We start from the raw sequence: 12,137 nt of genomic DNA, 5'->3' as shown, positions 1-12,137 counted from the left end.
CCTAATAATCTACGACTATGCAATCTTCAAACAGTTCTACTTTCAATGATGCTCTGTAGTATACGAAGACATAAAGAATTCTTAGTCGATCATTCGGTCATTATATTGTATGATTTCACCGTGAACCTTGGCCTCCATCGAATGCACTTAACCCGCATTCTGCGTTGATTCTTTTCTGGGTTTGGGACAATTTTTCACGCCAGATTTACAAAATAATCCACCCGTCGTCCTTCGGGGAGGCGGGCCGTGACCGCGAGCAAGCCAAGCCAACCACAGCCACCAAAACAGAATGTGTAAATCCACCCTCTTGGTGCGGGATGTTTGCGAGTCTGCTGACATGTCCAACACAGGATAAAACATTCCAACTGAAAGCAACGGGCCGGGAAACTCTATCGCCGGGAGGTTGCGCGAGCGAAGCCCCGGATGAGGGGCGGATGTCAAATTCCTTTCGATGTAACCTTCGCCCTCGGACCGCGCACCCCGCTGCGTAATCATGATCCACAAGACGGACGAATCGGGTCCGCGCTCGTCCACGAAGTGGTTGGTCGTTCGCTATTTTTAGCGTGGAATATGGTAATGAACTTACTTTCCCTTCTTGGCGCGTTGATGGCGGTCGCGGTGGATTGAGATGCGAGCCGACGCCATTCGTCGATCCGATGAGCGATTATTGCGCCGCGTGGGCCACAAACGGACACAGTCAGGCGCGCGAAAAAAACGAACCTCCAATAAATCATCGATTTTACCGCAACATTAAATCGGGCGGTCCCAGCGGCGGTGATGACGGCGGTTGCCGTGGCTGACGTCTTTCAGCGCCGGCTTTCTTCGGTTCGGTTTGCTGACAGCAGCAGCACCGGAAGTACCGGCGGGCTGTCCCGACATTGTTCGACGGCGCTCTGCGGGCGTGTTATGCAACCCTGCACAGGGTACCGGAAGCAACCGCACCAACCACAGGTCCAACAGCCGCCGTGTTTCTAAGCAGCAAGCACCTCGTTGCATCAAACCATAATTGGCCGACGGGGACTCTAATGTCGGACATCACCCTCACCTTCTCTCTCTATCTCTTTCTCTCCCTGGGACTATTCAGCTGCTGATCGAGCCATCGGAACCATTTTTGGCACAGTTCCGGCACGATGGGCTCAAATTATTGATAAGCTCGTTCGAGGAGCTCGAGTCCGGTCTGAAGTTGAATGACTCACGAGCATCGCACCCCGGAGATGAATTTGAAACCAACCAACGTCAACGATGTGTTAAGTTGACGAAGTGGACGCTGCCCGTCAAGGGCTACCCAGCTCGGACGGAATAATTGAATATGGAGATTTTGAAATCCTGTTGATGGGTTGTGTTGCCCATTCGGGATGGTGCTGCACACCTGATCGTAATTTCCCAAAACAAATTGTACGATGTGTTTGTCAAATAGCTTTTGAGGTGAGCGGTTAACAAGCTACGGGTACTTTGCTAACACGGTTTACGCTAACTCTCCCAAACACATATCTCGTCATTGAACATTGCATCGCGTTTAGGTAAATCCTGAAAGACTCCAATTTCACGAGATTCAACGAGAGCTTTCCGCCAGCATCACAAAACTGGGATGTTTACCGAAATTATTAGACGCAGAACTCAAGGATGGCGTAACTGACGTGATTGAGACTTTCGACTAACTAATAATTGTTACGAATCGGACTTCCAATGATAGTAGTAGCTAGAGCACAATGTTTTGTCTTCTTGCGGTAAAAACGGGCCAAATGTAATGTAGCATTCGAAGGCCCTCAGCCGCCGAGGGCACAATGGCGTAATATGCAGCGGGCAGGCAAAAAAAAACGACGCCGCTCGACCCCAAAGCCAAAAGTAGTTATCGATTTAATAACAGTCCTGTAGCTAAAAATAAATTATGCATATAAACTTCACTGTATATTTTTCGATTCTTCACTTTCGCACACCTGCGGGACGTCTTCGTGACTCCCAGAGCCCTGGCTTGCCGCGCTGTTCCGGCTCCTTGGTGCGTTTACTTTGGGGCCTGTTTAAGGAGGTCGGTCGGTCGGCTCGGTTCGTCGATTCCTTTCGGCGTTCGGTTCCACAAACACACGCAATGCCCACTGCCGAATATATACACCGAAGGGACACGGCAGGTAGTTACAGGACAGGACCGCCGCACAGCCGCACAGTACCACACAAACGGCATGGGAGCGTACGATAAAACAATAAAAAAAATTGAAAAACACTTCGCTCCATGCAAATACACACACACACAGGACAGCAATGCTGACGTCGTAGCCAACTTGTCACCGATTTTTCCTTGTCGTTTGTAAATGATGCATAAGCGATTCATTCATCGCGAAAGTCCTGAGACCGGAATACACCCGAGGTTCGTTCTGGAAAATTATTTTCACTTCAACTCTGTAGTCACAGCATTCAACTTCTTGATAAGGACTTGTTCGCTTATCATTGCGCTATTGAACTCTTCTATCTGCTGTATTTTCCATTTTCCGGGGGCTTCAACAACTGGTCGGAAGCCATAGGATCCCGGTGGCTTCATGATAATTTCACTGTCATTACACATTCAACTGGGGATGCCAAACCCGCCAAAAATTGTCAATCCAATCTTTCTCTCTCTGTTCCTCTCTCTCACTCTCTATCCGAAGTTCATTTTCCCGGGCAACCATGGGACGAGCTGCGGACGGTCCCGAATGCCGATGCAATTGCGATACCGGAAATGAAAGCTCACCCCACTTGGGCCTGGACGAGGTCGACCAAAATCACCACTTCCGCTACGGCTGACAATCCTGGCGAAAAACTTCTGGCACTACGAAGAAACGGTGTCCTTCCCGGAGCAACCTGAGGGCCCTGGGTGTACGGCTAACTACTCCTAGCTTGGCAACGTTAGATCTGCAACTGCGAGCTGTGCAAGATTTTCCACAAGCTCGCTATACACTCGCGCCCGGTCGCAGGTGTGCGCCAGTGTGCGTGCCACTTGCTATCGATTTTTCCGACCACTGTGCCGTGCCGAACAGCAATTCGCGGTAGTGTGTGTCTTCATTGCCGCACACACAACCGCTGATAGTATGTTGGAAAATGCGCTGCTTCCCCCGAAAATCACGCGTTGGGAGGTGCGTGTGTGTGATACGTACCAGCACACTGGGCCGGGAAAGGCGTCTATGTGTCGGAATGATGCCACACACAGTTTGTGTGGGTACCGTGGGCGCGGCTCAGGGAAAACAAGTTGCGCACGTGGGTTGCTTAACGGGTTAGCTGCTGACTGGCCCGTTCCGTACACTTTTTGCCCCGAACTACCGGAAGGCGCGGAAAAACTGGTTCGACGCGCGGAAGTGATACCGCCGTTTGCCTGGGGTTTGATGTCGTTATCAGTCGCCGCGCCACGTGGATTCGATTACCAGATTGCTGCCAACCTCCTTCGCTGCTGCTCTCCAAAGCTGCCACCTGTTATGGTGTTTTTTCCGCAACGTTTAAACCGAGAAGTGTTTTCTACAGTTTTCTTTGTGTGGCCATATTAAACGTAACTCATTTTAAGGATCCAGCATTTTCTAATTTATGTGTGATAATTTTACTCAATTTTTAAGCCAATTCTAGACTACATTTTAACACACTAGTGGAGTGTTGCGCAAGACAATTTCACGCTGCCAAAGGTTTTTTTGTATTGGATTGCAACAAAACGAATTTCACTCACCATGAAACCAATACAAGAGTGAATAATTTTGAAAATATAGAAGCAAAAAATATTATTGATCACGACACGCAATACAGAACTTCATCAAGGCTTCGAGGGCAATTGAGGCTTGATTGAGCAATGGATAATGAAATTTGCATAAGCAGATCTGTGATAGCAGTTGTTAAACGGGACCCAAAATAAAAGGTTTTTTCCAAATGTGGGTGAGAAGTTCTTATAAAATCTAGTCGTAAAACGTTTTAAAATTCATGAATGCCATCAACACTTCATTTATTGCTGGCGCCAACACAACAAATTTACGTTCGCGATATTTTAAACCAGCGAAAACAAAGTGAAACATTGCTCCTAGATGGTCAATCATCACTAGGCGTACATGCAAACTGTCAAATTAATAGCGTTACCAGCCAGCTGCTAGGATTATGATGCATCTTTCAACTATTTAAAATCGCCACTGGATAATTCACATAACGTTAGCCATTATTTAATATAGTCAATGTAAGTTAAAATACTGATGTAACCATTTCATCACAAGAAGAAAATGCTGCCTCTGACAAGCATGCCGCCAACTAATCTGGGCACCCTATGCGTGTGGCAATGGCACGTTCGCCGAAGTTATGTGTGAGAGGTCTCCGCACACACCGACAGAAAATAACAAAGCAATCCAGTAAAGACGTCGTAGATAGAACGTTTTATGCTTGGCAAACTCGTAACCAAATTTGCTTCAGTATTTTTTCTTGTTACTAGCCACCTGACTTGTTGGTCACGAAATTGTGGTATTTCAAAAATTCACTGTGGATAGCGTTAGATTCTTTCTGGTGCCTAAAAAGTCAAAGTATTCGCGTCGCACTACGCCATTTAAGAGTTTGTTCGGCAACACTTTTCCACTGAAAGGTAATGGGTAGAAGAAAAAGATGGTGGTGCCACTACCGGGTATTGCCTTTTTCTTTATTTGTATGGTGTCCTGCAACATAGTGTGAATAGGTGGAGATAGTTTTTCTCAATATGTGATACGAATGAAAACTGTGGCAACTGTTATCTTTTTCGATCGCTATGGTGTTCTGTGACTTCCGCGAAGCGCCTTTACCGTGGATGCAGAGGATGAAATTCATTCGACGTCCTTCGCCTCCGTCTATCACCTTGAGGTAGTACACGAGCCGTGAAGGTATCCACTATAAAAAGGCCAGTGACACGCAAATAGGTGTAATATAATCAATGGATCTTTAGCACGCAATACAGTGTATCGAAAGTGATTAGGGCTTCGTCGGGGTTTAGCTCAGTCAGCTTCATGGGTACTCGCCACAAAAACTATGAAAAGAATCAGAAAACTGTGACTCAAAACCGAATGTTGTTAATTGGTGAAAGGGCATTGATGGCGAATATTTGCAAATGTGCCATGTGAAACGTGACGATTTTGTGCTTTTGTGTCTCATGTGGTTTGTCTTGTTTGTACTGAGCAATCTGCAATGTTTTCTGTTTTACAGTTGAATCCCAAACGGGCCCTTCATCCATCCCGTGTTCAAATAGCAAAGCAAATGAAAATGAAGATGCCTGACAATAGCATCGGTGGCAGCAGCTCCAACAGCTACAACCATGTCAACATTAACGCTGCACCCACGGCGTTGAGGAACAACGGTGGTGGAGGCGATGGCGATGGCGGAGGCCACGGGTCAGCTTACTACAGCGACCATTATGACTCTGACGCGGACAGTGTTGGCTCGCACTCGAACGAGGAAAGTTCTGGTCCGGTCGGCGATGACTTTGCCGAATACATGTGGATGGAAAACGAGGACGAGTTCGACGAACAGGAATTGCAACGCCTTGAAGAGGAAGAGCTCATGGACCAGTGCATAGAGGCGATGATGTTAGACGAAATGGCAGCGGCCGAGCGGATGGCCGGCGCAGCGCTCATGGGCAACGTTCCGCGGGAAAGGTACCACATTTGCGAACTGTTGTTGGTGCGATATTGACCTAGTTTTCCCTTTTCTGTTAGCGGCCTGATGAACATTCTGTCTAGTCTACAGCACGACAAAGAACAACAACAGCTACTGGCCCTGCAGGCAAAGAACGTGGAGACCTCGACGTTGAACCCGCTGGCCGCCGAGTTTGTACCCTCGTTGCGTTCGCTAGTGGCACCGATACCCTACTGAAGCCATGCTACGTAAACACACAAATCATCTTAAAAGGTACGCAAATACTCAACAAAAGAAGCAAACCAAGGGAGGGAAAATGGGAAATTTTTAAAACTCCGAGGTGTTTGTCTGAAGTCTCCAAATCAGTACGTATTTTTGCCTAAGAACTACACAAGACAGTCTTGCAGATGTCCAATGGAAATATGGTACAAGTTTCAATTTACTTTTCCATGAAAAGTAACGCATTATATAGTTTTACCGTTCTTTCAGTCAAACACTTAACACAAAATAATGCCAGCTTTTCGAAAATGTTCAATATACTTTGCTTTTGTACTTAAAACGTATTTAACGGAAAATGTCCGGACCACACCTTTATGCTTCGAATATCGACCACTCTTAATAGCACACCGCATCGTAAAATGTGCTATATGTCAACGATTAGATATTTTTGCTCTCATGACCATCACTCGCAGATCATATGGCGATGGTTCAGTGAGAAGTTGCTGCGTTTGCCCCAGAGGTTTTATTCATGCTCCAGTTTAGAGGATGATCTAGAACTTTTCAGTACGTGCACTTCGAGGCGCATTATATTTGCGGCCAAATGGAATTGCATATCACAAGCCGTTTTTGCTAAGTTTCATAACAACCTACTGTCCTTGCTTTTTTTTTGAAGGATACATCCCGACAGATTAATGTGTAAAGTTCGCTAGTTGAGTAGTACAAGTTCCTTTTAATGTTGTTGTTTCCCTCCGCCCCGCGCCTACGATAATGAATGGTCTGCCGTACGAATATCTACATTTGCGCTCCTTATATAGAAATATACACACGATGTAGCGGCTACGTTTAACGAATTTTCAAACCACGGGAAATCTCGGCCCTTATGCGCCGATCGTCTCTTTCTAGATTACTGTTAGTGATTAGCCGTAAGCTGGGTCGAAATGCCCGTCGAAAAACAAACACAAAAAAATGTATAAAACGTCAACAAAAAAGTCTGCTGTATGTGTTAATATTATGATTGTGCGTGTCCAAGGCTGTGGTGTGCTGTAAGGCGACTGTTGAATTGCCTAACACCAAGTGGTAGAACATTTCTTTTCCTAGAGAAAGGATGATGCGTCAACTGTGATACAACTATCGTTGATTCATATCCATAGCGTTGAATTAAGCCAGTAAGATTTTTTGTATTGCGTTTTTGTTCTTTGTCATTTTTTATCGAACTTGTTTTTGCCATCTATTGAAAAACAAGATGTCCGTCGTGGTGTTGTTTGTGAACCGTAAATCCCGGTTCAAGATATTTTCTAAATGCGCACGAGCATCGTCTAATTTGGTTCGTGCCGCACGCTTCGATCTCACTACCCTCGTGTATGGTTGCGCCAAACTATGAGAAATGGATGCTCCGTTTGCATTTATGATCGAACGTACGGGAAAATTTCATTGCCCGTGTACATGATACTAGCCACCGGAAATCGAAACCGATTGGCATAAAACTGTCCGTTAGAAAATAATGGTTTTGTTCCAAACAGCAACCTAGCCGTAGCGCCATGACACAAGTAATTCTAGTGCTGCCACAGCAATGCGAAAAAAAGAAGTATATAAAAGTAGTGCAAAAAGTTATCTAGAGCTAATCCATTTTTAAATGTAATAAAACCTAACTGTGTGATCTATAAAATACGAAAAAATGAACAAAACAATTCAAAAAGAAATAAAAGAGACTGAAGTCTTCGAATACAACTAATATATGTTTCGGACAATTTCTTCATCATATCACTGTGATAAACTTAGCCAATCCAGTTAAAGGTGAGCGATCGTACGGACACAATCTTGCAGAAGCACTGGATGATTTCGACGCCGGTGCCTCCCAGTCAGCCGGGCTTCAGGAATGTGGCAAATTTGTCCCTACTACCAGAAGGCTTGCTTTGATCATTTCCAAATTTATGCAGCTAAACTTCTTAAAATGTCTATCTTAACATAGTTAAATCTGCCATTTATCTATTTCCAACTGATGTACACAATCACATTTCATACTTACCAAGGGTGACTTCAGCCGGTAGTTTTACTCAACTACATATTGGTTTCCTTATATGCTTAAAATAGTTTAATACAGCAGAGGTACTGTCGAGAATAAGCTTTATTAGGGTAAATGAATAGCTATAATTACAAATTTCAACACCTCGGTGTTTATTTATTTATTTTTTTATCAGTAGTTGCTAGCAGCAGCTATTATCATCCTATTGCTATTTCCACTTTTTATCCTTAAGTTTACCTTAGAGTAATAAATTCTTAGCTTGAATTGAATTGAATTGAATTGCTTGATGATTCAATCAACCTCGTCTGTCGTAGTAACTTTTGTTGTTTTTGTCCTGTTTGTCCACTGGTTAGGGTTGAGCTGTTCGTTAAATTTTCAGACGATTATCTTTGTTTTAGAAACTCGTTATTCAGTTTCAGGTGTAGGTTACCATCAGAGTACTACGAGGCAACTTTTTTTTTGGTCTTAAAAATAAACAGATGACGACATCCTGTCAGGATATCAGGACGTTCTTTCGCAGGGCAAGCAATTACCTTATGTTACGGATTTACACATTTTTTATTGAAACTACTACCGGTGGCTAGTTTACCTACCGTCTAACGTATTAACACTGTATTGCAACAGCCCGACACCGACCGCCGCTATGTAGGTAGGTGATTTTAAGCGCCGTTGCCACCGATTCAGTCTTGACGTAGTCGATCAGACAAGTCTTCTTGCCGTTTTCTTTGCGCGTCCATATGAACCGCACATCACCGCAGCTTTTGAAGGTGTCGTAGATGGCTACTTCCGAAAAGATTGTTTCTATTGTCCAAAAAGAGATTAGGCGAGAAGGACAAGCCAAATCACTAACACTGTGAAATGTAATGTGCAACACTGTCTGCAACCTACACTTCGGTGCAGTCGTGCAGTAAATGAATTAAATTTAGCTAAAAGGGAATACTTACGATCGGGGCAAGTCACTGAAATAGCATATCCAGGACGCGGTGAGATGGGCTCTTTGTATCTGCTTACTTTTATCAAGTGCCCCATTAGCATGGTTAGATTTGCTTCCAATGCTTGTGTAGCTTGGTGCATCGTTGCAAATATTATCAAAACGGTCCTGGTGTTCGCTACCACCGCCGAGGGACGCTGTTTAGGCGTCTGTATTAACTTAATCACACCGTACTTGTTGAAAACATCCTTTAGATTCCGATCGTCCAGAGCGTTCGGTATATTGGAAACGTGGATTATCAAACGTCCACATTGGTCGCCAGATGTCTTGGGTTGCTTGTTGTTGCGGTTGGATCCTTTCTGCGATTTCTGTTTAGCAGCAGGGGAAGACGACCGCGAACGGAACGAAATGGGCGGAGGAGACGGCGCCGGTGGTATGTCGTCGTCAGAATCCTCGATTACGACAGTTGGTGACTTATTTTTAAACTCTTCCATATCTGGTTCATTAGTCCAACAAGAATCGGTAGTTGCTAGTGGTGAATCCGTTGTAATCTCTCGTAGATTTGGAGTCTCTGCTGAAGCAGCATCCGTTGCAGTTTGTATTTGATTTTGCATTTCTGATGGGTTTTCCGATGATTGTATAGCGCCCTGGTTCGTTACACCAGTGTAATATCGGCCAATTACACTCAACATTAGCAATTGTTCCGGGTATGTACAGAGCGTCCATAGATTTACATAATTAAACCCGTTTTGACCTCCTATTAGGTAACGAATCTTTTCATCTTGATCTAGCGACAGAAACGATGGATAGTCTCGGCACTGGCAAATGATACCATGCACCAAATTGAATTGGTCCATCATTGACCAAGAAGTAAAGTTTCTCAATTTTAATAGTGCAGCTTCCACTTGCTGCATTAAACGTCGCATTAACGGTGTTATTGGAGTACCCCTCATGTTCATGGTTCGGTCAACGCCCATTGGTCCAAAATAGAAACCACCTGCTGGAAAAATGGGCGCTACTGGCATTCCCATCGGATGCGGAACCGGAACCGGGGCAGCCAAAACTGCTGGTGGTGGAACAGGTAATGGAACGCTGTGGCCAAGTCCGTTCCCGGAGTCGTTTATCATGTTTGGTGTTGCGATTGGAACGTACCCACCCATACCACCCATGCTGGAGTTGCGCACAGAATACGGCATGGGCATGGGCAGAATGGGCATTCGAGGAACCAGAGGACTCACCGACACCACGAAACGACCTATGCACAGAATCTTAAGCGCTTTTTCATATTTGCCACCGTCAACGAAACATACGATCGCTTCGTCAACCTTGGGCCGAAAGACGTACTTCACCTTGTCGACCATGCTGAATCGATCGTGAATATCCTCGCAAGTAATCTCGTCCGTGAGATTGCTCACTTTCACGCAAACTTGGGGATAGTGAACGATATTTTGATCCGCCCGCAAAATGAGCAATCGTTGCAAGCCCATGAATGATTGGTTTAGCTTGCAGACGCGCTTCGCTTCCAGCTTGGTCTCGAAGCTCACGTATACGACACTGATCGGCGAGTCAGCGTTTTCTTTAACTTCTCGCGTATTGATTACGATACCGTAACTCCTGAAGCGCTCGCGAAACTGCGCCAAACCCGTATTTGGTGGAAAGTTCCAAACTTGCACCTCACACCGGTAGAAAATTGGGTTTGGGTTGGTGTAGTTCGGATTGGGCTGTGTTGGCAACAGGCAGGCATTTCGTTGATCTTCGGTTTCGATAATTTTCAACAGTAATAACTGCTTCTGCATTCGTTTTCTGGGCTTTACGTTATCCGCTTCCTCAGTTATATCCAACGGTGTGTTATACTGGTTGGCGGTGTACCAACAGACGAAGATGCATTCTCCCCCGATAAAGCGAACTTTGAACGCTTTATTGACAGACTGCTTAGAGTCCATTCGAACAATTGTGTGGTAGTTTACCGTGTCCAAGCGTTGTATGAACTCCACCACACCACAGTTGGAAAAACCTTCGAATATTTCATCGGTTGTGAGATCTATGACAAGATCAAAATTCCCATAATGAGACAATTAACATGTTCGCAACGAAGGATGGGAAGGATGATGGAAAAAGAGATGAAAACCGCATAATTACAGTGTATCCTTGTATGTTTCCCACACCGATACTTACAAACACTTGTATGTTTAATGATGAAGGTTGACATCGTTTTTTCCGAGCTGTACTGCAGCTTGTGATTATAAACATCCAAACCAACGCCTTGAAAGCAGAGCGGGCCGCACAAGTACACGGTGCGGGCGGTTTTTGCATATTGATACGTTACAAATCCGATGTTCGTGAGGACGCAGCTGGCTGATTTCTGCAGTTCCCAATCCACGATTTTTCCGAATTTTCCCAAAAACTCCAACAACTCATCTTCTTCAGTGTCGCGCGGAATATTCGATATTAATACTGTGGAATACGAATTTAGATTGCTTTTAAGTGATCATGAAATTGGTAGGGCACACAATGGGCAACTCACACGTTGTTTCATTCTCTGCTGCCAGGCTATAGCATAGTCCCAGTTTGTCGCATTTTTGCTTGATATTTTCATACGGTACTGGTTTGGGTTTCTCCAGGAACATACCTATTCTCCGTTTCACCGGCACGACATACATGTCCACACCTTCCATCGGCCGTGTCATTGAGCACATATAGTTAACATGTTCATGTTGCTTAAACTGTACGTACGCATATGATCGGGCTGGTTTCTGCACAACTATGTCAGAAGCAAAACCTCTGCAGAAATCGTAAATATCCTCCTCCGTTATGTCTGTGAATGGAATGGAGTTGAATAAGTCAAACCACTTAAGCCCATTTTAATAATCAGCATTTCAATTTGTTATTTTACGTACGTTCATTGAGATACCGTATCACGACTGACATCTGCGGAGAGAACACTGGTTCTTCATTCGCGCTTGCCACAAGTAAGCGCTTGTCGAGAAGTTTTATACGATTCAATTCCACAACCTGCTCTTCAGTTAGTTGTTCTTTTAAGCCAACGTAGGCCACTTTAGTAGGGCAATAGGTGCACTGCTCCAGCCGGAATTCAAAGCTAGCTACATTACCGTAGTTGGCCAGGGCTCCTAGCACTTCCTTATCCGATGCTTTTTTGGGAATGTTACCCACATAATACATGTTTGGGCCGGAATCTGTGGTAGGTAAGGAAAAGAGTGGAGATAACCTGAACGGGCTTTAAGCCCTTGGAAAATATACATACGCATGACGATTTTGAAAATGAAGAGATGTTGATAGAGATGCTGCTATTTCTAAAACTTTTATTCACTAAAGAAGTAAACGTTCTTTTGTCGAACTGTGCTAAAATCCTGT

The 12,137-nt window shown here is 44.7% G+C and overlaps 2 protein-coding genes across 3 annotated transcripts; one reads left to right on the top strand and one right to left on the bottom strand.

Moving 5' to 3' along the window:
* The first annotated feature begins 4,366 nt into the window (after nt 1-4,366).
* Nucleotides 4,367-7,530, top strand: LOC128271372 (polyadenylate-binding protein-interacting protein 2B). Of its 2 annotated transcripts, none has more exons than XM_053008861.1 (3): nt 4,367-4,573; nt 5,164-5,612; nt 5,673-7,530. In XM_053008861.1, exons 2-3 carry the CDS (start codon nt 5,215-5,217, stop codon nt 5,827-5,829), a joined length of 555 nt encoding a protein of 184 aa, XP_052864821.1. In that variant the 5' UTR covers nt 4,367-4,573; nt 5,164-5,214; the 3' UTR covers nt 5,830-7,530. The 2 variants fall into 2 exon arrangements, with proteins under 2 accessions (XP_052864821.1, XP_052864823.1); XM_053008863.1 differs by lacking the exon at nt 4,367-4,573 and adding an exon at nt 4,780-4,844.
* A 488-nt stretch (nt 7,531-8,018) lies between these two features.
* Nucleotides 8,019-12,126, bottom strand: LOC128272141 (uncharacterized). Its single transcript, XM_053009890.1, has 6 exons — nt 12,028-12,126; nt 11,663-11,959; nt 11,290-11,580; nt 10,941-11,219; nt 8,779-10,806; nt 8,019-8,635 (listed from the first exon to the last, which is right to left on the bottom strand). The coding sequence occupies exons 1-6, from the start codon at nt 12,029-12,031 to the stop codon at nt 8,439-8,441; spliced, it is 3,096 nt and encodes a 1,031-aa protein (XP_052865850.1). The 5' UTR covers nt 12,032-12,126; the 3' UTR covers nt 8,019-8,438.
* Nucleotides 12,127-12,137: the final 11 nt, after the last annotated feature.

This window comes from Anopheles cruzii, chromosome 3 (assembly GCF_943734635.1).
Source record: "Anopheles cruzii chromosome 3, idAnoCruzAS_RS32_06, whole genome shotgun sequence".
NCBI classification, from domain to species: Eukaryota; Metazoa; Arthropoda; class Insecta; order Diptera; family Culicidae; genus Anopheles; species Anopheles cruzii.
The sequence above is the reverse complement of the archived record's forward strand: the minus strand, read 5'-3'. Positions and strand labels throughout refer to the sequence as shown.

Bases quoted from the DNA above. Each gene is read 5' to 3' on its own strand.
- LOC128271372 (XM_053008861.1), top strand. From the start codon at position 5,215: ATGAAAATGAAGATGCCTGACAATAGCATCGGTGGCAGCAGCTCCAAC. The intron at 5,613-5,672 runs GTACCACATTTG...CTTTTCTGTTAG, and splicing joins GGCAACGTTCCGCGGGAAAG to CGGCCTGATGAACATTCTGT.
- LOC128272141 (XM_053009890.1), bottom strand. The intron at 11,581-11,662 runs GTACGTAAAATA...TTCCATTCACAG, and splicing joins GATACGGTATCTCAATGAAC to ACATAACGGAGGAGGATATT. The intron at 8,636-8,778 runs GTAAGTATTCCC...TTTGGACAATAG, and splicing joins TTCAGTGACTTGCCCCGATC to AAACAATCTTTTCGGAAGTA.